Below are 26,966 nucleotides of genomic sequence, written 5' to 3'. Positions count from 1 at the left end.
GCACATTTTGGAATTTAGATAAAAACACAACCACATAACAATATCGTACTATATAACTGAATGAAAAAACTCTGTGACCTCTGTGAATAAAGCAGTAACATTTTTATAGCAATAGCTTTCAATCCTTTTTCCACATGAGGTTCTCTTAAACTAATGTTAAAATATATCAGTAAGAAAAATAGATAATAACACAACTGACCTTAATAAGAACATTATTGATCCTGTGATCCAAGCTGTGGCTCCCGCTATAGCTATTGTGTTGGCTAATGGCTGTAACATTAACTAGTGCTGTAAAAGGCTGGCTATACTTGGAGCAGGTATAGCAATCACTCAGCAAAAAAAACAAACATTAAAACCACTGACAGGTTCAGATGAATGACACTGTTTATTTCATTGCATTAGATTATGGAATGCTTTGCTGAATAACCTTGAATCCTGGCATTATGCTGGTTTGACTTTTCCATCTAAAGCAGGTGTGGACCATTAACTTTCCCAAGTGGGCACAGCTTATTGTTGCCACAATAGTTCCAGTTTCTCATGCTGCTCCTTGGGGAAATTAATCATCCACTGCTGATCTAAACAATGCTGAAATCCAGGTACATCACTCTATGACAAAGGCACTCCCCAGTGGCAGCAGCCTCCTCCTCCTCCTCTGGAACAAGCCAAAGACCTGCCATAGTGCCACAACATTGAGATACCAGGCACCACAGGACAACACAAATGTGTAAACCAAGGCAGACCTACGCACAAGGACTGTGGTTTTAAATTCATGCATACTGTTTTATATATGTGCTTATTTGCCTATGGAAAAGTCAGGGTCCAAGTGAACTACTGATTCATCCTCCACTAACATGATGATTTTAAGGATCCAACAAAGTCCAACAGTACATCATTTTCTCAACTGTTATCCAGTTCAAAGTTGCAAGGGGCTAGAGCCAATCCCAACAAATATAGGGCAATATCCTAAAGGTATACAGGTACTGTATTTTTATGTACTACTCTATAAGTTCCACACTTTTACACCCATTTTCTTAATGGGCTTCTCCTTTTGCCAGGCAAACATGGTAAATAAGAATGCAGTCTTAGTAATTTAGTGCAAGGATTGTAGGTATGCAACCTATGCTAATATGATTGGCTAAAGTCCTCCAAAAAGCCAGCACTGCATAGCCGGCACATAGGTAGAATGCTTTGATGGAAAGGGAGTGATAGCAGAGCTCACAACTATTAGAAAGAAGCACGGACGAGGGATTCAGTGGACAGTTTTCATTATATTTAACACTGTATACTTTCACCACCAAGCATTTTTGGTTTTTCTGACTTCATTGTTTTTCTATGGCAAGGGCTAAGCTACTGTGTCCGTGTGTGGTTTGCCAGCCGCACAATAGCAGAGAGAAAAGCTCTCCAGAGGGTCATCACCACTGTCCATAACGTAACTGAATGGCCTCTCCTCTCCCTGGAAGATCTTTACATTTCCTGCTGCCTTAAAAAAAGCCTTGCAAGTCCAGGGTAGGATGGATTCTAAAAGATCCATCCTACCCTGGACACTCTCTGTTTGAACTGTTGCCCTTAGGCACACGTTTCAGGTTTTCAGGTTTTAAAAATATCTTTCATCCAAAAGATGCTTTTTTTTGTTAAAAGAATGAACTGTGCTAGTATGCCCATAGAATGTTAAATGTCTCTAATGTGTGGTATACATACATGCATGTACACTGTTTAGACATTTAAGCCTTTATCAGGCCTTTTCACTTTGCATCCAATTTTGATTTAATGATGATTTTGATGTGTAATGACAATAAAGATATTATTATTATTGTTGTTGTTACTATTTTACCTTTACCTGGATAAATAATGGCCACACTAACTAACTGAACCACTTGGTGGTACAAACTAGTTACATGAACGTACGGCTAGGCCCATATTAAGCTTCAGTTGTTATCTCCTTAACACAGCACATGTTTTGAAGTCATAGCAAGTGTTTCTTCGCATTTTCTTATTTTCTAACATGTTTGTATATGGGAATATAGAAAGAGCATTTAATTTAACTGAGATTTGCTTTTTGTTTTAAATAAATATATATTCATAAGCGTTCTGAGCGTTTAAAAGCCATCACGTTTCACCGCTGTATGGCCCCTCCCATACTCGGAGGGGGCGTTCCCGTTTGTGTCAGCTCTCGGGTCAGTCAGCAGCGGTCTCCGTGTGCAGGCACTGCTGAACGGGGAAAGACGCTACTGCTCGACCGGGCTGATACCACCCGAGATGTTCCTCCTCGAAAAGCCGAGCTTTTAAAACCGATTTTTTTAAGTCAGCGGTTTGAAGTAAGGGCGGCGAGTCCAGCTCTTGGTGACCGGCTGCGAGAGACAGATGAGTCTGCGGTGTCTCCGCTTGTAGTGAGCTCTGTCTTTGTTTGGCTGTGGTGTCTCTTCTTCAGCTCCGATATGGACCATTTAGAGAAGGAGCACAGGTCCGACGACGAGGCTGATTATGAAGACGAGGAGGTGGACCCCAGAATCCAGGTGATTAACCTTTACTTTTAAAGCATTAAGCGTGTTTTATTAATCGGTTAGGGTTCGTTGTTTTCCAGACAGCAGTATGTCTGTCTCCAAACCGCTGTAGCAGCTAACAGCGAAGTCCTAGCATGATTCAGCCCCTGGATTTTCTTAGTAATTTAATTTTTTTTGTAAATACAAGGTAACACTGTTAGTATTGTCTTCTGTGTTGGTTGTGTGCAGATTGTTGTAGCTCCACTAATACTGGATGAAAGTATTATGTTCAAAAAGCTAGTCCAGTTAATTTACTGGCAAGTCAAAATTTAAATGGTAGAAGCCAGTAATATGAGTAAAAATGTACTTTGGTATTTTAATATCAGGCTTTAAAAGTCATTTAATAAGTTGTTTTCCTAGTCTAGGAAAAAGTAAACCTAAAAAAATGTAATGAATAATGATTAAATAAATGTTTACTTGGTCAGTCCAAGCTTTCTAAAAAATGCAATTTACCAAAGAACCCAGAGATGTCTGGTAATAACTATATGACACTCCTGTTTGAATCGATGAATAGTAGTATTTGGGTTTGTTTATTTGTCCAAGATCATTTCACAGGATAACATGCAAACACCAGCACGAAAAAGTTATTCATGTTGCCTCCTGTAGGGGCTATAGTTAGCATTTTCTTTACAGTGGTTTTTCTTTGGGTCCTGCGAGGAATACAGATTTCTTAATTTGTATCTCCAAATACTCAAATTTCTGGAATCAGAATTTGAATTTGAGGAAGATATTTGATATCAGTGGACCATTGACAGTTTAACATACTGCACTCTTTTCTGCACCTTTTATGAGGGAAAATATATTTAGTGTAATGTACAATTCACAGTTCCAGTGGATTTATTATAATTATTATTTTTTTTTTTAAAGCACATTAACATTTTAAAAGCCATAGTTTACATTCCCTTCTTCCCCATGTTCACATAATTCTTTCCAGATGTTGCTAGTTTTTCTCTCCCATAGTTTTAGGTGTTGTGTTACATTATTATCTCCTCCTCCTTTTTGCTTCATCACTTTGTCCTCATCTCTCTTCCAGGGGGAGCTGGAGAAACTCAACCAGTCCACTGTCGACATCAACAGATGTGAGACGGAGCTTGAGGTCAGTTATTTGGTACACACAGTGTTATGTGCATTGAATGTGTTTGTGTTTTTCCTTTCAGCGTAGTGGAGTTATGTTAGCTTTTGACTGATCAAGCAAATAATCATGCTTATATGACCCCCGTCAGTAATTAATACTTAACATCTACTTCATCTGCTCTTAAAGTCATCGCTCAAAGAGATCAAGTGTTGTTTTGAAGGCTTCAGAATATAGATACAGTTGGACCTTTCCTTTTTGAAGGCCAAATTTCATATAAAGTTCAGATTTTATTCCATGTCAGCAGGTTTCTGCCTACAAACTAACTTGTTACTTTTTTGTGTGAGACACTGACTTGGTGTGTTATATTACAATAAACTCATTTAAGCCTTAAAAACATTTTGCTGACAGCTGTATCCAAATCAATTTACCAAGATCAAGCATGTGAGCTTCAAAGTCTTGGCAAACCACCTCTATATAAAACAGTTTGACTGTTGTGGAGCTATAAGCCCGTGATGACCAAAACAGAAAGAATGTGCTGCAGAGACACGACTCTCACTTGGGCCGTCAAAAACCATTAAACTTGGTGAACTGATCTTTGATCCCATTAAAGCACAGAAGCAGCTGATGGCTTGCATTTATATAGTTCAGCAACATTGTGTGCATTTTTATGGGGCTGAAAGTCCAAATCTGTGTTGCACTGCACAAGTTGACAGTTCTACATGGGGTTAATCGGGGCACTCAGAGGTTAAGCTGAACAGGAGTCCGTGACTTTGCATCTTCTCAGGGTTTCTTTTAAACACAAGGTCTGTATTTTTTTTATTTATTTATTTATTTATTTATTTTGCAGCACAGAATATAGGTGCTCAAATAAGACAAGAACATCTTTTGCACATCAATGCAGCCTATGATGCTCCACTGGTAAATATAAGCAACAATAATGCAAAACTTAAATTATCCATTCACCCCAGCTGTGCACACTCAGCTTCAGAACTTCCCAAAGAAATCCATTCTTTTGTTTATGTCAGCAGCGGGGACACTGTCTTCTTATTTGAATAAAGGTTTCTGTTATTGCTACACTAAGCAGTGTGGTATCATACTGCTTTTGTTTTGCCTAAAGAGGCTTTTGATTTGAAACGTTGATGCTGCTGATGAGTAAAATAAAGAGGTTGGAGTAGTACCGATCCCAGTGTTGTGAAACAGAAAATGTATCTTCACAGCAGTGACGCAAATGATATTTAATTTAGCAGATAACCACAAGTTGCTGACACACCGCCTTAAGCATGAATGTATTGAAGCTGAAGTGCGTCACAGTGTCAGCATCCGAGCCCTGAGAGAGAGGACAGACACTCTGCACCTCAGTCTGCATCAGCATCAGTAAAAAAAAAAGTTCCTTCCAATAAAAGCTGAAAATAAGTACTTCTTGGACATTTTGAATTCAAGACAATTCTGTTTTATTTAGATGGCTCTAAATCACATTAATAGTCACTTCAGGGTGCTTTATACTGTAAGGTAAAGACCCTACAGTATTAGAGAAAACCCCAACATCAGATGATCTCCTATGAGCAAGCTCTAGGTGACAGTGGTAAGGGAAAACTCCCTTTTAATAGGAAGAAACCTTTAACAGAACAAGACTCAGACATGGGCAGCCATATGTCCTGACCAGTTGGTTGTTAGGGGAAAGAAGAGAAAACGGAGAGCATAGGGAGACAGCAAAACACAGCTTATGGGAGAAAGACACAATTTAATGACATGCCTCATGTAAACATCAGGGAACATCAGAGGAGGGAAAAGAGATGAATGGAGAAGAAAAGTTTAGTGTGTCACAGAAAATCCCCCAGCAGTCTGAGCAGCTGGATCAGGGTCACCTGACTTTCTAATCATTATTAGAAAGGAAAGTCTAACTTTAAAAGTAAAAAGGGTTTCTGTCTTCTGAATCCAAACTGGGAGCTGTTTCCACAGAAATGATCTCATGTTGACTAAGTAACACATTAGTTGGAAATGAAACAATGACTGCTGAGGGTTTTGTAAGCCACATCTGACAAAATCTGACACAAGGACAAAAAGAGACTGTTGATTTTTTTTATTTTTTTTACCTCAAACTTAAAAGTCAGTACTTTATCCTCTCATGTTCTGGGGGTCAGAGTTAAAACATATATATATATACCATATGCTGTATCACTCTTTAATATTTCTGGCATAGTTTAATTGCTGACAACTTGATTAACAGAATTTAAAAATAATTCAGATAATCCTGAATTTGTCTTAAGTTAAATTTATTTCTTTAAGGATAAAGAATCACTGATTCTTCTATCTCAGTTAAAAAGCTTTCAGTAAGTTTTTGAATGTTGTTGGTTAGAGAAAACTTTTTCAACTCTTCTGGAAAATCTTTAAAAATGTTAATCCTGTGAAGTAATTAAGTGAAAGGGCAGAGGGGTTATGAAAGTCACGATGATTCATCTTCTGGGGAATGCTTATGTCTGAATAATTTCTTGACAGTTTATTGATGTTCAGGCATTTTAGTTTAAGCCAAAGTGACCCCATCGATTGAGCAACAAGAGTTTTCTCAATACACTATCAATGCACCAGTCGCTGTCAGTTGATGTGGAAGAAGTGGGCAGTGTTGAGTGATTAGAAGATCAGTGGCAGGTGGAGTAGAAGGGCATTTTTAAAAGTGGCGGTGTGGAAGAGAAGACTGGACAAGGAGTAAAAACTAGTTTGACACAACAGCCATGGGCTAAGATTCAAACTACAGGGGAAAAGTGAGGACTGACTGTCAGTAAGCCTGGAAAGCAGAATACAGTCAAAGTCAACTTTAGGTTCGGACATGAGTGAAAGCAAACTGCACTTAGTGTTGGTTTTCTGCTTCCTGTGCAGATCTGACACCTCAGCCTGCTTCAAAATAGACCCTCACAACCTTGGCTTGTGAGTAATCTAACATGAGAGATTGCATCCTTGTCGAACCAGTACACTCAATACACTTTCCTCAATACTGAAAAGCATATTGAGAATTACCTTCTAGGGACCTCTAATACCAGAAAATATAAACTCGTAGGTGTTAAAAGAAATCTAAAGTTGATCATAACTTTTAGTAAATCTTATGTACTGTTATTGACCACATAAAAGTTCAGCGCACAACAAAACAAGAACTGTCGCACCAAAATGATATTTGGTGAGAGCATCTGTCTTTTAGCCACATCCAATTTCCATGGAATTTTCTAAAAAGTGTGGAGTGCTAAACAAGCATTGTGCACTCTGAATGCTGACTAGCTTTTTGTTCTTCAACCTTAAATGTGTGTGTGTGTGTGTATATATATGTGTGTATATATATATATATATATATATATATATATATATATATATATATATATATATATATATATATATATATATATATATATATATATATATATATATATATATATATATATATATATATATATATATATATATATATATATATATATATTAAATTACTTACCACTTTTCTGTTATGCACAGTATATAAGCGAACAATAACATCTTGTTTATTTTCAGTATGTCTACTTTAAATAAATGACACCAGAGCCTGAATTTAACACAAGTGTCATATAAAAGAATTTATCATGGATGTGATTCTGTTTGGTTTGAAAACAAGGAAGTATTTAAAGTTATGAGGATTTGAACAGTTGCTTTGCTGTAGTTTGTTTACTGAATGTTTTTGTTTTTACTTCCTGGATTTTTTTTTATTGATTTTTTTTATTTGCTGTTGTGCTTTGAAGGTTTGTCTCTCATGCAAATTAGATGACTGTGATGAAACTATAGAGATAAATGTCTGAGAAGTTCCCCTTGTTTGTATAGTGGACAAACAAGGCTCTCTAACACTAAACAGAAAGGTCACTTCTTTTCAGTTAGAAAAGTGTATCAGACTAGATTTTCATGGACTGTGTTCATCAGACTGGCTTTAGTTTGTTTTTCAGTTTCAAGAAAAATATATCAGCTCTATCTGGGACATGGTCTGAACACGTTATCCAGATTAAATTATGTTTAATGCTTGATAGTCAGTGTTTGCTTTGCATTTTTCAAATGCCCTTTTTTGTTTGTTGTTCTCTTGAAATTCTTGGGTTTTCAAGGTGCTTTAATGGCTTGGCAGTGAGTTACAAGAGAGGTAACAACAGGGCAAGTTTAATTTCCTTAAACAGCAACTTCATAAACTGTGAGGTTAATAAAGGTCAGGAGTTAAGAGCTACACCATCCTTTAGAAGGATATGACAAATAAAGATGGATAGCAGCATGTGTAATTACTAATGCTGAGGCTTCTACTTTCTCCCCAAAGGAAATTCGCCACAAATTAAATTGCCAGAAATAACAGGAATATGCATAAACATCTATAACATAGACTAATTGCCTTGCTTGAAGGATGATCAATCACTAGAACATGGGGTTGTTCACCAAAGGCCCGTTTTGAACGTTTTTTTTTTTTTTCCTTTTAAAATACAATATTAAAAAACAAACGCACGCATTTTGACGTTTTTAAGATGACTGATTTACTTGACAAGAGGAATATTTAGGTAAGTAGGGGAGTCTTCAAATGGTATACGATTTTATCCTTTTTTGACAGTGAGTAAGCACAAGATTGATTGATTGATTTATTTTTTGCTTCTAAAGAAGCACTAGAGTTGTATTTGTCATTTTTTTGCAACCTCCTGTTCCTAGTTTGTTTTGACTTAAATTGCTAAAGTTTTTTTTTTTTTTTTCTTTTGATCAGGATGCAAGACAAAAGTTCCGCTCAGTTCTGGTGGAGGCCACAGTGAAGCTGGATGAACTGATGAAGAAGATCGGCAAGGCAATAGAGGAGTCCAAACCTTATTGGGAGGCTCGCAGACTGGCCCGACAGGTCAGTGAGCAATGGAAGATGGAGTAAACATTCAAAACTGTCTTTAAGCACAGTTGGGCAACTCAAACTAATCAGTTGAGTTCAAGTCAAGCCTTAGGTGTGGTTATAGCAAGCCTTGGGTATCGACTTGGTTCAAAGCCAATTGCAAGGCTATTAGGTTTTAGCAGTGTGATTTCTTCCCTTCCTGGCTTTTACACAGCTAGTCTATACAGACGTACACATATACAGAATGTTTAGTTATGCATGACCTGCTGGTTGCTTTTTCTTTTGGGGGGCATGTCTCTTGCTATACATTTGCTTTGAAAAGCAGGTTCAATCTCAGCAAGTTTCCTATCAGCAACCATTGATGTATAAAATAGAAAGACCTGGTCAGGCCTCAGAAAGTTTTTAATTAGTTTGGATTTGAAATAAGCACCGAGTAAGTCAGAGTGAAAAACATTGTTCCATTGTCTACTGGTGTTCAAGCCTGATTGTGTGCACCAGTATTTATCTTTTTTTTCCCCCTATCCTCTCCTACCTTCTTTAATGGTTTCATCTTCAGTACTCTTAAAGTGACACCTGGTAATTGCATTCCTTTGTGTAGCTTTCTGGTCTTTGTTTTAATGTGTTTAAAGAGATAAAAAGGGAGGCGAGTGTGACATGCAGACTAATTTCAGACTACATTCTCAGTTCCCCTTTTAGCTGAGCCTCGGTAAAATGTGTGTATGTGTAAATAAAGGGGAAGAAGCCACCTACACATCTTGATAAGAGCCCATACAGCTGTAAGTGCACATTTAGGCAGCAGTGAGACTCAAAAGACTTTATTGTGCAGTTTTATAGGATTCTACTTAAGACACAGGTCTTACTGTCATGCTGTCAGTATTTATCTGTTCACATATCTGTAGATATGTGTTTGAAGGTTAACTTTTCACAGTGTGGTGAAATTTTGGCAATTTTGAAAGAGCTTCTGTAAAGTGACACTGTAGCTGGACTTCCCATTTTTTAGCATTATGACCTTAAACTAGGTTCTCTGAGAGCATTTCTGCTACTATTGTGACAAAGGTCATATGGAAAAGTTTGTAGCAAAAAATATCAATTCCTAGAATTTAGTAACATCCAGATGTGCTGCAAAGAGTCAAATATACTGCGGATTAGGTCAATGATGTGAAATATTCCGTAGAAATGGCTTGCAGTTTCTTGTTAACATTAATGCAATCTAGGGTACCAAGGTTCCTCTGTCAGTTACTCATTTCAAACCTTTTTTGCAAGGAAAAACTGCATGTTGCTATTAAGAATAAATGCACAAACACAAAAGTAAAGTGTGAAATAAATATGTCAGGTATTTGTACAGAAGTGGCACCTCTGGCAGTCTTGCCAATTTTGGTCCTTGGGGGAACTGAGATGAGACTTCCCCCGCACGTGATCGTTCTAGTTCCCTTTTACCTGTCCACTCACCTGCTAGCACAGTTTTACTTTGGTCTTCTCTGCTTGTTTACTTTCACTTTTTAACTGTGCATGAGCAAAAGAACGGTTATCAAAAGGCTATATTCACAATGACTGCTTTTCTTGTGTCCCTAGAAAGGTCATGTGTTGAGAGTAGAATTTTAAAAAGCTGAGGCCGGTTAGATGGTTATTCAAGAATGAAAAGTGACAGGGAAGACAATTTGAAATGCAGAAGATCATGAGTGAGGCGAGGTTTGTACTTTCCTCTAGAGGGAAAAAAATATTTCAATTTTTATCCACTCTTCCTCCTTTATTACGCTGTAAGAGAGACTATCGGAGAAGTTGTGTACAAATACACTCAGCGAGACCACACCACTCTTTCTGCTTGGTCAGCCAGCCGATGATAACTCGATACTGGCCTGACAAAAATAATCGGTTCAAGTTTGTGAGGGGCTTTTAGTTTGGCTCGTGACTTGCTAAAGATGACCCAGTTGTGGTATGCTTGGTGAGAGAAACTGTCCTCTAACTTAAAGAAAGAAAAGTAGCCTTTACTTTGTGAAGCATCTTCCCTTCTGTTCTGAGGAAAACATGTTTCAAAGTGACTGATCTGGACTGCTGTCCTCATTAAGGTAGTGGGTCACCCAAATTTTATTTAGTGGTGGCACAAGGCTGTATAACTGGAGTGTGTTTTTGTTGTTGTTTTTTGTTTTGTTGTTTTGTTTCTTCCCCCATGTAGCATGCACATGTAGAAGAAAGAGATTGGCCATAAATGCTTCCTACTTAGGTTAAAGCAATTTGCACTTTACTGTTTTCCAATTTTCTCTCTATTAAGTCATGACATTAATGTCCTTCTTCTAAATGGCTTTAATTATCTGATTTTCGCTTGCCAACTTAATTTAATTGAACAGTGTGACTATGTCACAGCAGCCTACATGTGACGTGGGTGACAGCAAAGCAGTGTAAAGTTGCTGTTATTTGATTGTTTGCATTTTTTATTTACTCACTGTGCTCACGCTTCTCTAAATGTGTTTGTGTTTGGAACATGTTATTCAAGGGGGGCTTGAAATGCTAATTTATCTCAACAATCCAGGTTTTCTCAGTAGTTCTGATGTTAGAAAACGGTGACTTTGAAATCCCAGCCAGCTTGTCTAAGCCCAGTGTAGCTGAATCCACTGCCATAAACGTTTTCTGTCTGTTGTAGCAAAGTGTGCTTGCTCTGCAAGTGCCTCCCAGGACATGCTTAGTTGTTGTTATGTTTCGTATCAACAGTAGAGGATAAACATTTTGCTCTTTCAGTAAGCCAGTTCTGGTTTTGCTCTTAGGCCTTTTCATCACATGTCACATTCTGTTCCACCCTTGTACCCTGCCTTTCTCTTTGTTTGTTGTGCTCTGTCTCGTGACTGCAGTAGAGTTTCTTACTTGCAATAATTAATTGCACTTGTCTGCACCTGAGCATATAAAGGTAAAGCTTTGCCTGCAGTGATTCTGTGAAGGAAAGCTTTGGATAAGATTTTTGGCACATAACTTTGGGTGTTTGTCAGGCTTATGATAAATCTTTAGTGTGTGTGTGTGTGTGTGTGTGTGTGTGTGTGTGTGTGTGTGTGTGTGTGTGTGTGTGTGTGTGTGTGTGTGTGTGTGTGTGTGTGTGTACATGCAATTGCCCATTTTATTCAGGTAAGACTGTGAATGCATTTCATACTTCCACTAAATAGCGGGTTGTTTTATCTGATTTAATGAACAGAACATCCTGTTGAGCTGACTGTGACTGGGGGTAATAAACAAAAACCCTTAAATTTCCCAACAAGTCTGTTCATCTTGGCTTTCTGTTCATAGTAAGTCTCTCATAAAGTGCCACTCACCCTTGAAATCATTGAGGCCTTTACAAGACTGTACAATCCGTCAGCTTCCTGTGGTCTAAATGTCGACATTATAAGTACTTTCCAGTATAGACTGTGATCATAGATTTATTTTCTGAATAGATGGTGAGGGGAAAAAAGCTGCTGAAGCCTTTTAAAAGCAGCTGCTTATTCGAAGCTGAGAACACTTTTTTTTTTTTTTTTTTTTCTCTTTTTTTGTTTTGAGGGTATCTAACCTCTCTAATGAAGCTGTCGAATCATGCAAATGGGTTCTGACACAGTTGGGCAAAACTCTTGCACCATTCCCTTGATGTCATTTACTTTAATCACTTGCCAACTAAAAATATCTCAAATAAAAGAAACATGCTGGGACTCATTGTCACTGTCCTCGCGTAGCCTTCCATCGCTCAAACTATGCCCACTTCTCAGTACAGCAGAGTGTGATGTTTGGCTTCTGCTCAGCAGAGGTTTAATGATGTAATTGGTGTTTTCAACACATCCTGCTTATCAGTTTGGGAGGGAGCTTCGATACACAGCCTTGTTTCTTTAGTTGTTTCATTGCTTTCTTTCTTTTGTAATTCTTTCTTTTCTTCTTCCTTCATTACACCTTTTCTTGTTTATTGCATAACAAATGCATCACTTTTACTTCCTGTATTGCTGTCCTTTCCGCATTTTTTGAATTCGTCCTTTCAGGGGATTTTTTCTTTCTTTTTTTCTTTTTTTTTTTTTTTTTACTTTTCTAGTCTTCACCCCTCTGGGCACATTTCCTTTCCTTTTATTGTCATGTTGTATTTCTACTTAATATTTCCTTTGTACACCTGATCGTTTTCCTTGGCCCTTCTCATTTTCCATCTCACACTCTCTCTGCTTTCGGCTGTCTTCTGTTATACGATTTCTTCATGTTATTTCAGGTTTGCCCTTTCTCCGTCATCAGTGTGTACACAACATTTGTCCTGACTTACTGCTTTGTTTTGCTGTTCACAAAATACTTGTCTCTCTCTCCATCAAACCGCACGCACACACACACACACACACACACACACACACACACACACACACACACACACACACACACACACACACACACATCAGCAAATTTGATCAACTCTTAATGTTAAGAATGCGTGTGCACTAAGACAGCATCTTATTACTTTACTTTAGTTATTCTGATTGCAGGCTGCAATGTTGCTGTTATATGTACTTTTACAATCGATCCAATTTGAATCAAGCAGAACTCTTTCCTTCAAGAAAACTTGTGGCAGAGAAGGTAAATATTGTATGAATCATACTTCTGACCTTCCTGTTAGAGAACAGTGTATCCAGATGTTAACTTAAATAACATTTAGGTCCTTGTTTTCCTCTTGATCTCACTGGGAAAGGTTTGTCAGGTGGTCCAGAAAGAAAGGGGCGGGGGGGGGAAGAAAAGTAGATGTCCGTACTCGTGACTTCAATGCTAATCTGAGAAGTGGGTCATGGCGACAAGGCTAAAAAGTTTGCAAAGTGATGGGTCAAGCTCACATCCGTTCAAAGACGCAGGTTTTTAAGTGCTGACTGGTGGGATGGAGTAAGGCTGACGTATGAAGTTGGACTTGTGTGTGTTTTAAACATAATGAAATATGCATTGGGCCTGCTATATATTCCACGTCACCTCTCAAGACTCAGCAGGAGATTGAAGTGAGCATATGCAAATATCTCACATCATACTGCTAATACAGCATGTGAACGGGATGTCTTTGGTGTTTCTTGAACACAGGCATTTGAAGGCTTAAAGTGCTTTTTTTTCATTATTCTTTGACAATCCCCTTTTCAATTGTGGATATTTCATTTTGAAGCCAAACCACTTGTCCTTGCTGGTTATTTTGTCTATTAATGGGGGTGAAGAGCAGCAATGGCTCTCTCTGTGTTATGACGGAGCGTTAAAGTGGATGACTCAGTTTCTCCTCATCAGTGTGGCAACTGCAGATTCTGATTGAAACCAGCAGCCCACTCAGCCTGCTGCACCACACTGTGTGTTTGCAGGTCTGCTGATCTTGGTTGTAGAGAAAGGAGCAGTACTTTGACTGTAAATCTGAAAGACAGGAAGGCAGTTTGAGAATAAGATGGGAATGTACAGGATTTAGATAAGGGATGAAGGAAGAGAGGAGTAAATTTGCAGATAAAAGGATGCTTTCTTGTGATGTGACTGATGCACTGATTCAAGACGAGTCTGCATCCAGTCGGCAGGTGAATAATGGGAGCAAATCCAGAGGTGAAAATCTGACAAAATATCACAGGTCTGGATTTATTCCCTAATAACTGGGCAATATGAAGCACACGTTGTGATGCATTACTATGATTATATAAACCACGACCATGTCGTCAAGTTTTTGCCCACAGGGGATCGTCTAGATTGTCTTGGGCGTTATTCTAATATTGTAATGTATTAGGGTGTTTACTGGTGCTGTGGGAATCTCATACAGATCGTCTCGGTTTGAACAGATGTCAGGACTTAACAAGCACATTGCTGGCTGTTGAGAGGATGCTGTGCTAGACTTGGAGTGGAAAATCTAACCCAGTTGAAAGAGAAGTACTGAGATTGTTTGGAGGAAGGCGAGCACAAAGAAGGAGAGGTAGTCAGCAAGAAAGTTCACGCTTTGCTTAATGGATGTGATTTGTTTTGACTGTCTCAGTGGTGAGCAACAAAACCTGTCCAACATGTCTTCCAGTCCCATTAGCTGGATGGGGCTCTGTGAAAGACTGTGGAGGGTTGATACTGAAGGGTTTGCAGCCGCTTATCAAATGCTTCAAGGTTGAGGTGAGGCAGTAGGGGATCCTGCAGAATGTATTTTGCTGAAATTAAAATGTTATGTGTGATGTACACAGATGCATTGATATGCTAATTATTTCCTCACCTCATTGATTAAACGTCAAGTCACATCAGAGGGACACAACAAGGCAGTCTTTGTGAAACAGGGCATACTAGAAATGTGTTGATGGGAACTTAAGAGGATGTCGTTTCATTCGTGCTGCATAGCTTTCTGACATTTATTTTCTTTGGATTATTACTTGCTAGAGTCTGTGTCTAGAGGCGTTAGGATTAGGAGAGCTGCTCCTGTTATAGTTTTTTCTTAAGGATAGTAGTTAAGTTGTCATGTTTAATATGACACTATGTAATACCATATAACTGGCTTCAGGAAGCTTCATGGAAATCTCTTGACAAACATAATCTCTGATAGCAGTGGTTATAATGTTATGTAATTTGAAACAAGAGAAAAAAAGTTTAGGGTAGTGACTCATAGATGTCCCCACATTTCTTGTCAACTTATCTTCTTTCCTTCCCTTTTCTCTTTTTATCATCCTCCCTCTCTGCCTCACTGGTGTGAATTGCTTTTGGCAAGCAATGCAGGCGCACACGGGATGGTGATGAGAGATGAAGTCAAATTTATGGATGGGTGGATTGAAAGAGAGGGATTTGGGTTTTCTGGGAGAGGGGTTGGGGCAGCAGAGGAAGCTGCTGCAAGGTCAAAGCCATCTGGTCTTGTTTTGACCACCTGGGACTCTGTGTGCGTGTGTATGTGCATGTGTATGTTATTGCATAACAACTATTGCAAGCATGTCACTGAGCAGCTCTGACAGAGTTTTTTGTAGATGGGAGGATTTCCTTTTGTACTTTTGGCAATGACTCAATAGGAGCAAACAGGTGTGTTTGTGTCTGTGCTTTTCGCTAACCTTTCTACAGAAATGCAGAACAGAAATTACAAACAAGAGAAGCGGACTTTTATTTTAATATTTATGTTACCGTACACGTTGGACTGTAATTTGTAACTGTTATTGTATGAAGAAGTATAGGAAATCATTACAAGTGCTTTAACTGACTTGGAAAATGTGACTAGAGAAACTGAACATGAACTACTTTTGTAAAAGAGGTAGGTATACCAAATCTGACATATCTCCGCCCCCCCCAAATACCTTCCCTTTAGCATAAATGACTTGACCATCAAGTAGCATCTGGCGCATCAGCAATGCCAATAGCAATACCAACATAAATGACTACATATACCTTAACAGCATCAGCACATGACTCCTCAAGTGTCCTTATTCAAGCCTTGTTTGTAGCTGATAACTAGCTTTGTTATCTGAGCCAATTTGGAAGAGTGAAGAGATGCAGAGAGGCATCTAAAATGCACACTAGCGAGATGTTATTACTTGAGGAAGCAGCAAACACTGTGTACAGTTCACTCATGACTGAGCCCCTTAGTCACATTTTAGGCTGCTGTAGTTACTTCTGTGGGCACGCTTTCACAGAGGGATGACACTATGCACTGCTAACATTACCTTCGCTCACATAAATAGACTTGGAGCAGTCCCTCTCTTCCCTACAACATTGGACTCTTGTCACAAATGCATTACCCATCAGGCTCTCTTCTTGCACAGGATGGGCTCTGCCTGTAACCCAGTAAAAATGAAAGTAGAGGTAGTGAAATTAGGTGAGTTTAAATACCTGGGGTCAACCATGCAAAGCAAAAGGGAGTACACAAGAGAGGTAAGTAGAAGCGAGTGCAGGCAGGGTGGAGTTTTATGCTAGATTCCAAATATATAATTATATTCTGAATTATGTTCAAATTTCAAAGAAATCCACTGTTTAAAAAAACAACAACACTTTTATAGAGAGAGATTTTAAGCTATTCTTGCTTTCATCCTGTCACCGTGTGAAGTGCAGGAAGTGATGCTTTCATCAACATAGCAACTTTTGCGGATCATTCTTTGTTGCAGAAACTTATTAAATTTATTTAACTGTATTAAAAAAAAAAAAAAAAAAAAAAAGCTCTTAACTGTTAGCCCTGTCAGGTGGTACAAATCTGTCTAAAAAGCAAACCCCGGTTAAAACTTGTCCCTTTGAACACACGACAGCAGCCATCTATCTACCCCTGTTCATATCTGGGTTAAATTGCACGTGTCAGACCGTGAAGTGGACATCAGAGGCTTAGGTTTCCTCCCTGCTGCTGAAGTCATCCGTTTAGCCCCAAAGCTCTCACATTTATCTAGGCCAGTCACAGTTCGTTCCCCCTCTCCTGGTATAAACAGCAACATCAGATAGATGGCTGAGGTTAGTCAGGCGTACAGAGACATAAAGGATATCATGTTTACAGCATTCTTGCACTCTTCAGTCGGCATCTTTAATAGATGCCATTGTCCCAGATTGTGCTTCTCCTTTAGAGAAAATTAATTGCCAGGCTTGATGGAGCGGCACAGATAAAATAATCAGATTTCCTGGAAAGCTGGCTGAATCAGGTCACTTTGAAAACAGATTCTGTCTCGTGCATTCCCAAACCTTTTTTCTTGGATGGAAAACAAACTGATTTGTGGTTTGTGTGGATCTCCTCCTACATTAGTCTGGGTACACAAGTGTTGCTCTTACAATGTTTCTCATGAATGTGTTTTTAAAAGGCATATTCCTGCTCAAGTAAAGAAACAAACACCCACATTAAACATGAGCAAATGTGTTATTTCAACAGACTGTGAAATCTGGGCATGTCTTACTTTCAATTTCTGTGGGTTGCTGTGAAGGTCAGTGTAAAGTCTTTATCATAAAGGCTCATTTTATACAACTTTGTCCTTTGACAACTGTGACTGATGATCACATTTGTTCTTTCTCTATGTCCTCTCATCCTTCTATGTTCTTCACCTGTTGGAGTTTGACTGATTTACAGATTCTCACACACAAATGGGCTCCATCCATTTCTTTTTTTTAACATCTATTTTACTTGGGTCGTCTTGGTAAGATTACATTTCTCATGATCCTGCATTCATCCTTTTTTTTTCATTATTTTCCTTGTAATCACAAGTAAATCAAGTTTTCTTATTTTAAAAGGGACTTGGATAATTGAAGCAGCTGTTAAAACAAATTGCACTTGTCTCAAACAGAGGGGCATACATGACATCACAGATCTGTCAGAAGTCTTGCATTACTTACATGTTGGATTCCCTCTGGAGGCTTCAATCTCTGAACATTTCATAGGGAGTGATTAAAGAGTGATTAAAATATGAAGTAGAAGAGCAAATGGTTGGAAGAAAGAGGAAGAGATAAGTGATGATTTTTGCAGAGGTGCAGGGTGAGGAGAGATGGGGATTAAGCATGGTGTGTTGGGAAAGACGTAAAAAGAGGCAGACAAAGTCCTAAATGTGGCTAGCAAGAGAGATTAAGTTGACTATAGGAAGTGACAGATTGGAAGAGAAAGGAAGGATAGCCATTGCTGAAGATTTGGTAAAGGGTCTGATGGTGGGAGAGAGCTCAGTGGATGTAGATGGAAGGAGACAAATGGATAGCAATGACAGGAAGGAGTAATGGTAGAACAATGGGGGGGGGAAGAGGCTGATGCAGAAAGAGAAATGGGTAGAAATGCTGGAAGGCTAGCCAAAGGCACCAAAACTACCAGACCAGAATTAGAGGAATGAGACACTTCAGGTTATTTATTGTCATACAGTTGTCAAAGCGTTGTCATAGACTGCATAAAGGTTGAAGGCAACCTCTTATCTCAGTAATCAGAGAGTAGTCAGTTATAAAATGCATGCATTTTATAGAAGTGAGAGCAACACTCTAATGTTCTTTTTTTTTTTTTTTTTTTTTTTAATGTTTAACTGTACTCATGTGGGCGTAACTTGCTGGTTCAGGTGCACACATGCTTTTGGCTTTGTAGCATTCAGCAGTGAGAGCATGCATATTAATGAGGGTGTTTTGTTTTTGCTTTGTTTTATCTCTTCTCCGCTTTCTGCTTCACCTTTTGCCTTTCTTCCAAGCACTCCCCTCTCCCTCTTTCATCCTTCTCTCTCTTGGTTGCTTATGAGTGTTGCCTTTGAACTCTGGCTTGGTGATGACAGCACTGGCGTTTTACTTGCTTGTAGTTGACATGTTGACACCGCAAAGGGAAGAAAAACTTGGATAAAGGGAGAAAAACAGGCCTTTATTTCTGTGTTGTCACATGTTTTGTTGTTTGTTGGGATTTGAGTGTCTGAGATGTTCTTGAAAACTCAACCATTTAAAAACATGAACACATTTCTTGCTTTGACAACAATTTGCAGAGAAGAGGAGTCTATCGATCCCCTGTTGAAGCTGAATGAGGAGAAGTTTTGGATTTTAAGTTTGGTGTGTACTGAGATGGCATCTTTAGTTCCTTTTCAGCTTCAAAAATGACCTTCTGATTTAATTCTTACTAAAGCAGACCAAGCAGAGAGTAGTGCTGACAGAATGGGGAGGTGAGCGCAGGAGGTAGATGGAGATGGAGTGAGCACGTGCCTGAAGGGTTTCTTGTGGGCAACGTGAGAACAGAGGAGGTGGTAGTGAGGGAACGTGAGAAAAGGAAAAAAAAGTGGTGCTGAAAGGTGATAATCGGTGAGGAGGTGACAGATGGGGAGACAACTTTAGCATTCTTTTTCTCAAATGTGAAGTTTGACTCAGAACTAAAAACTGTGACCGTGAAATTTACAGAAACCCAGTTCTGCTGTCTGTTTCGCAGTAGTGAGCATGCAAACATCAGCTTGAAAGATGCAGTCTGGTCCAATAAACAGTCTGTATGATTTCATAAATTTGCTCATTAATTGTGTCATATGGTGGAAATACATGTGTTGATGCAACTGGACAAAACATCAGTGATGTTTCTGGAATCAAATGTTGACGTATTCTATATTTACAGTGATGCTTTTTACTAACAGTCTTTTCTATGAGCTACAGATCGAGATTGTTTGGTAGAGATGGACGGACAGCTGATGTTGGCATACTAATATCGTCTCTGTGTAAATATTTTCCTTTTTTAATCATTTTACCACAGTGAGCATCTTCCTTTGTCCTGCCTACAAAGAGGAAAGCCAAAGACGTCTTGGCTTCTCCCTAGAATAATTACCAAGACTGCATAATCCCTTCAAAGAACCATCCTCAGCCAAGAAAAATACAGGCTTTTTACATTTGTTTGTTTGTTTGTTTGTTTGTTTGTTTTGTTTTTAAGTGTTTTATTAGTGTTAAACTTTTCGTCATCAGTTGATCTTCCACTGAGATGCTTCCCAGTATGGGAACCCACCGACTGGTCTACCTGGAAATTTACCAAGAGTGTATGGTTCCTGACTTCCTGTTCAAATGCAGATCAATTTAAAGAAGTAAATCCAAGCATTATTTGCTCTCTACTTGGATTGTTACCAGCAGCAGCCAAAGCTGCAGGTTTCATTTGTCCCTGATGAAAAAAGAAAATCAGAAAGCTCCACAAAATAGTGTCGTTTGCTTTTGGATTGTAGAGATCTGTTACATCAAGATATCTGTTTATAGATATCTGCTTCTTTTTACCTTATGCAAGACTTGAATGCAGATGTAATTTGCATACATTAGCAAATTGAGTTTCATAAAGATCCTTAGACACACAACAGGATCAACTTATGATGACAAGCAGAGTGGCTGCAAAAGTAGGACCTTTCTGCTGGATGAGCAAAAACAAACTGGTAAATCATCTGAATATTTAAATACTGATGTCACAAGAGACTACAACGTAAGAGGCATAACTGTAACTCATGCTCTCTGTAGTCTTCAGACAGTCTCGAACACAAAGCTGACCTCATGACAGCAACAAGGCAGAAGCTGTTTGGACTCTGCTGTCGTGGCATGTTGATGACCGTCGATAATGAAATTACAGTGAGCATGTGGTGATGTCAGAGTGCTTGCAGACTAGAGTTTGACTGAGAAAGCTGAGGCAAGACAGATGCTGTGTTTGTGAGTTAAACTCTGAAAGCTAACACATTCCTGGAATTTTTCAGTGAACTTCATCATTAAGACAATTTAAAGGAAACAATAAACAAATGTTCAAATATATTATTAAATATAAGTGTGGCTGTGGAATAATCCTAGGCAAACAATCAGGTGTTTAAAGACAGTCAGCACGGTAAGGCATTGTTGTCTTAAGAAAAGATTGTCTTGGGTATACGCGACTGGCTTTACTGACTTTCAGACTGACCTATATTTACTGTGTTTCACAGAAACACAAATTTCTGTCCACAGCTTTTTAACTTCAACACTTGGCTCATTTAGCTTATTTTACGTGCAGTCTCTTTGAGTGCAACCAAAGACTTTCACTTAAAAGATTGTCGTATCTTTCTGATCTGCAGTGTCTTTTTGCTTGCAGTGGGCGTGTCCTCTGGATACAGTTGTCTTGTGTTGGAAGAACGGCTCAGCTGCGAGTTTCCAGTCATTACGAGTACAGCATTTTGTTTATGTTGTACATTGTGGTTCCTGTTAAAGTGAAGATAAAGTGTGACTTCACAGCAGCTGTCTTTTATATACAGCCTATGGGTGAAATATAGACTTGCAACAAAGTTTGTACAGCAACTAAGTTGATATAAACTGGGTCAGTGGAAACAACAGCTGATCTTATATTCAGCAAAGCGTTTTCAGCTGAATGTTTTCTTTCTGAGGGATCTGTCGTTCTGCAGCGTTTTACATTTGCGTCTTCATGCTGAGCTCTTCTTAATAATCTGAGCATTTCTTTCAAAACTTAAGAAAAAATGACAAGGTAAGCAGTGCTTCTTATTTCTGTCTCAGAGCGATGAAGGGAGTACTGCAGCACATCAGTGGTGACTCATAACATTCACATTACATACTGTACTTCATATGCACACCATGCACTCTTACAGTTATTCAGAAACTTCTTATTCTGGATTAGAGTGCTGTCAGCTTGAACTTTCATATGAGAAGATTAGCTGAGTGCACACTCTAACTCGATGGGTGTGCATCTTCTTTGGCAAACTTGTACTCTTTGGTTTTGTCACTTCCTTTTTCTGGTGTGGTTTTAATGCAACCAAAGAGTTTTAAATACGACGTTATTAATACTTCGTTCAGTCAAACACTCTGAGCCTAACAAAGTAACACTAATCTGGGTGTTCTAGTCATTTTCGAAGACTTTGTTTCAGGACAGACGGGTGGGACATTTATTTGGAGCGTTCTAAAGTAGCAGACACAGTATTTTTTTTTTTTTTTTTTCTATTTTATTAATATATCTTAAATATCAGTGCAGCATTGAGTGACAGTGAAATTTCACACTGATTTGAAATTATTTGGTTTAAGGTGGATTTGGTACCCTACAGATCATTTTGAGGCGTCTCCTTGACTTTCCCTAATAACAACGGAGCAGTAGACAAATCCTTTAAAGGTAACGAGGCCATTGTAAAGTTACCATTAAAAAATCGTCCATAGTCAGATTTGTAGCCAAGGGGTCTGCATTTTGTATTTTATGTTAGTGTTTTTATGTACCCAAATGGCTCAAGGATAAAAGAGTATGTCCTTCAAAAGTGTCTGAAAGTCTGCTTTCAACATTTCATCCATGAAATGTGGACTTTTCAGGCGTTCCCTTAAAAAGGATTCATCTTGTGTGTGTCATGTTTCTGTATCTCTTGCTCAAACAGTGGCATCCCTCATGTAGCTGTTGTGTAGATAAACTAGCTGGAGAGAAATGGAGTGTTGCAGTGTCAAGGCTGCAGCAGCTCTGAGCCTTTATTGTCTCTCTGTATAGCTTTTATTGGCCTGCATAGCACTGAGTTAAATGCTGCTGCTGCTGATGTGTTCAGGCAGAGCTGACAGCAGCTGATAAGACCGGCAGAAAGCAGAGGACACAGACGGGCTTTCAGCCTCACCAGATTAGAGTCAAAATGTCTCAAACTTCTGTCCATTGACACAGAAAATTATGTAGACTGTTCATACATCAGTTTTATTCACAGGTAGAGACTGATATTTCTGAATACATGAACTCAGTATTATTTTTATGATCCGGCTGATTTTACCGTTTTTCTTCCAATTTTTAAAATGTATCGATACTATCTTTTGCTCAGTCTTCTATAACAGTAAACTGAATATCTGTTGGTTGTTTGGTCAGCTAACTGATTTGTATGTGCTCACTTCACTGCATTTTAGATGAGAAATCCTTTTAAATAATAAAATATGATAATAAATTTATATTATCGGGAATAATTTTCAGAAGAATTTCCAAAAATTCTCTCAGCAGGATGCGAAACAGATTGAAGGACACTGGTAAAGATGTTCACTGCTCTGAGTTTCTAACATAAAACTAAACATTTACTGCTGACAGTGATAACTGATGTGCTGTCTAGTGTCCAGCTCGGCTCCTGTGTGCCTTCACCAGTCACATGAACTGATTTAATGTGACACACAGACCTTGTCAAACCACTGCAGCGTTTATCCACAAGAAGCACATGTTGCACCGATTGTGGATTCACACTCATGCACACTGTGAACATGGTAACAGTCTTATCTTGTTTGTAACAGCAGTTTGTAGTCTCAGCTGTACAACTTTGCCTGGATTACGCAAATGGTGTTTCCGACGCAACAGAGAGCTGTGTTGTTGTTGGAGTTAGTTACTATTATTTTTTTTATTTATTTTTTTACACATAAAATATGAAGCAATGCACAAAACATCAGATATGCCTCAAAGCTTGTTTTTAATAATTGCTGCTAGGTGTAGGCTGAAGGTATTCTTTGGGGTTCTTCTTTTTCTACATTGTTTTTCTTTCTTGGACACATTTGACTGTATTTAAGTTGGTTTTTTTGGGACTGGGGAGGGGCTTAGTGCTTAGTGGTCATCTTGCCACTTCTCACATTCAATTGAATTTTACTTCTATAGCGTCAAATTACATCAGCAGTTGCCTTAAGGTACTTTTATACAAACCCTGCAAAACTAACTAAAAGATAACAAACACATTTTCTCTTAAAAAAAAAATTGGTGTTTACAAGTCTGAGATTTCTTTTTTTTTTTTTTTTTAAACAGTGTAAATAGATTGGTGTTTATATGAAATTACAATACTTTAGAAATTCAGAAGAACTAAAGGTTTATTTTATTTTAAAATTAGGTTGATTTTAACTCAACAAAAACACATCTTAAAAATCTAAAGGGCCTGGTAGTTACAGCTGTTGCTGAAGAGAAGAAAACAAATTGGTAACTTTTTTTGAAACAGACGAGTGCTTGTGTTACAGCTGAAGTTTCGTAACTCAATTTTTCTAAATCAATATTATGTTTATTATTAAATTAAAGCTGCTAACAAACACACATAGAAATGTAGTGTGTTTTGTAAATGAAGTTAATATTGCCACCAGGTGATCAACTTGTTTGACCCCTGACTTGACTGGCCTGGGTGCTTCTAGCTCTTACTGGCAACAGGGCAGTTGTAAAGCTCTGTAGCCATAGAGGCAATGTATGTTGATTGTTTTCCTCAGGAAGCAACAAGCACAAGTTTATTATGGCACCAAGAAAACATTTATAGGACATGGGTAATTGTAAGAGTTGCTCAGAGAACATGAAAACTGTGTCAATAAAACCTTAAAATCTGCTAAAGTCAGTTGAAACCAAAAAACAAGAATTTAAAAACTGTATCCAATCTTTCCATCTCCCAGGCCCAGCTGGAGGCCCAGAAGGCCACCCAGGACTTTCAGAGAGCCACTGAGGTTCTGCAGGCAGCAAAGGAAACCATCTCCCTGGCCGAGCAGAGGCTCCTGGAGGAGGACAGCCGGCAGTTTGACGCCGCCTGGCAGGAGATGCTGAACCATGCCACCCAGCGGGTGAGGAGGGGGAAAAGTGGGAATCTCTTCTTCAAAAACTGAATATTATTTTGGGTTTATTTGCTAGTTTTCTGTCAACAGGAAAAATAACACTTAAACTAAATTAACTTATTGTTAATGGTCCATCTACACCAGTTATGATGCCCACTGATTATGGAGCGCTGCGACCTGCAAAATCTTTTTTTGTATTTTTCATTTATGCAAATATTTCATAAAATGTGGAAGGAAAAAAAACAGGGTTCGTGGACCATTTCTAAGGTACTGAACCGAAATATTGGATGACACTGAATTCTGATTGGCTGTTGCAGGTTATGGAGGCAGAGCACACAAAGACGAAAAGTGAGCTGGTCCATAAAGAGACAGCAGCAAAATACACAGCAGCGACTGGACGCATGAAGCAGCTGGAGAAAAAACTCAAACGCACCATCAACAAGTCAAAGTAAGAGCTGAGCAGAATTTAATGGCACCTTAACTTATCTACTTCTGTTTGGGGAGTTTTAGAGCCACTGTTTGGGGTGAAAAAGGCAATAATATATTGCTACATTCATTTTTTTTTTTGCTTCTGAAATTGTTATTTGTCAAATAAGTGATCTCAAAGCTTTTTAACACATTTACAAATCAAACAAATTAACTTCAGTTGAAAGAAAAATTATCGCATTTTATCGTTTTGCCCATTGTGCATGAACCTAACAGATTCGTGAGCAAAAATTAGATGCAGGGACGTGTCCAGAATTTTTTCGTAGGGGTGGCCATACTTCCAGTTTTAATATGCTGTTGTCAAATATAGGCTACTTGAAAAATATGGCAGAAAATAATGATATGCCTGGTTAATTTCCTGTTATTATAGTTGATATGACTGAAAATGAGTACATATGAAAACCATATAACAAACAAATTCTAAAGCAGACTGTGTGAGCCAAATGTTCAGCATCCTGTTTTTGTTTTTTTTAGTCATGACCATAGAGTCTCACTTATGGTCACACTAGAGAACTAAAACTTTCAAGATATTGGGCAGATTTTCTGCAGTCAGTTGTCATGTATGCCATGTGGAAAACAGAACCACAACACGAGACTGTAGCTGCTATTTTAGTGTTTGATGAGTTGAAATATCTTGCATATAGAACCTCAAATTAAACAATGGAAATTATGTAATAACAACAGATCTGCTCCTCCAAACGCAGCTGTTCAAACCTGCTTTGTTTTGCTTCAGTTTTCTGTAAAAGCATCACTGGCAGGTTACACTTCTTTCCATGCAGAAACTCTGTGACGTAGAGAAACTTTCATTTCCAGCCGCACTGAACGTGTTTCTTTTAATATTAATACAAAAGTCAGGTGTTAAAGGGGAAGTCTGGCTAAATGTAGCACAGTCATGGGTTCTATGGTATCACATGATAAAGGTTGCAGCTGGCAATATGGAATGATTGAAATGTTGCTCAGAATGGCCAGAAATCCCCCTTATTTTACCCTAAAACGAAATAATTTCTCAAGGGGAAAGATTTATTTATTTATTTATTTATTTTTTAAACCAGTGCTGCAGTTTGGCAGATGGCTGTTTAGCTTCAGTTCAAAATATGAAGAGGAAAAAAATTACAAATGATCCAACAGAGTTAAGCTCCACACATTTTAATGTGAATGTTACATTCAAAATATCTATTACTGAAAAATGCAATCGATAGAAGTAATTTGCCCTTAATATACTAGAACTGCCTCATAACACATATACCTCATAACTTAAGGGTATCCAAGAAAATTGTAAAAAGGCCTTTTCAGGTTTTTGCAAATGAAAAAAACCTTTTAAACACAAGTTTTTATTTACCTTCAAAAAATTACTTAATTTCATCCAATGATACATATGAGCCTTACAAACTTAAATTCTCTACCATTAAAACCACACAGATGAGAGCTGCTGCTTATACTAACATGCTGCAAACACCTTTGGAGTTTAGTTTGCTGTGTAGGAAAAAGTACATTTGAGCTTCGAGGCTTCAACCTCAAATAAAACTTTAGTTGAAGAATTGCAAAGTTGCATAAGCTCCCCCTTAAGTCTCATATCTTATCATTCAGAGAGGCTGTTTTTGTCTGTGTCAGCCTCCAACTCCCACTCTCTCTCTCACTGTATTTCATTCAATTCTGCAATATGTGAATTTGCATTTGAGGCATCTTCTTCTGCACAAAGATCTAGAACAGGAAGGACCATCTACTACCAAGAGCAGTTTTTGTACTTTTTGTAGGGAAGTGTACCTTTTGTAAGCCACACTTCCTTTCTCATCACTGCAATTCAAACATTGATTTGAAGTATTTGTTAGAGAAATCACTAGCACATAGTTTCACTTAACTTTTTCTAGTCTCTGTTTGTCTGTAATTTAGGTTTAGATGAATTTCTGGTAATTCCAAAAGTTTCACAACTGTTTTATTGGGGGTTTTTGTAACTGTTATAAACCTTTTGTCCCATTCACCCTCCCTATTTATGACTGAATAGGCAGCAACAACTACTCAAAAACCACCAAAGAAGGAAGAAAAGGGTAAACTCTCACCATCTCTCATCCATTTTGCTTGACAGACACAAGTACTTGTTGAATTTTAGATCCAGAGTTTGCTTACAAGACAGAACCATCAGATT

At 38.3% G+C, this 26,966-nt stretch overlaps 1 protein-coding gene across 1 annotated transcript in view; it reads left to right on the top strand.

Moving 5' to 3' along the window:
* Positions 1-2,140: 2,140 nt before the first annotated feature.
* sh3bp5b (SH3-domain binding protein 5b (BTK-associated)) overlaps positions 2,141-26,966 on the top strand; it is a 31,043-nt gene continuing 6,217 nt past the window's right edge. The window contains exons 1-5 of the mRNA XM_086312169.1: positions 2,141-2,513; positions 3,574-3,636; positions 8,360-8,488; positions 24,182-24,346; positions 24,655-24,785. Coding sequence (XP_086168295.1) covers positions 2,436-2,513; positions 3,574-3,636; positions 8,360-8,488; positions 24,182-24,346; positions 24,655-24,785 — 566 coding nt within the window. The 5' untranslated portion in view covers positions 2,141-2,435. The remainder of the gene's footprint in view (positions 2,514-3,573; positions 3,637-8,359; positions 8,489-24,181; positions 24,347-24,654; positions 24,786-26,966) is intronic.

This window comes from Aulonocara sp. 'chitande type north' Nkhata Bay, linkage group LG11 (genome assembly GCF_057382095.1).
Source record: "Aulonocara sp. 'chitande type north' Nkhata Bay isolate Kocher_YH1m ecotype deep benthic linkage group LG11, A_spYH_male_GT1.1, whole genome shotgun sequence".
NCBI lineage: Eukaryota > Metazoa > Chordata > Actinopteri > Cichliformes > Cichlidae > Aulonocara > Aulonocara sp. 'chitande type north' Nkhata Bay.
The sequence above is the reverse complement of the archived record's forward strand: the minus strand, read 5'-3'. Positions and strand labels throughout refer to the sequence as shown.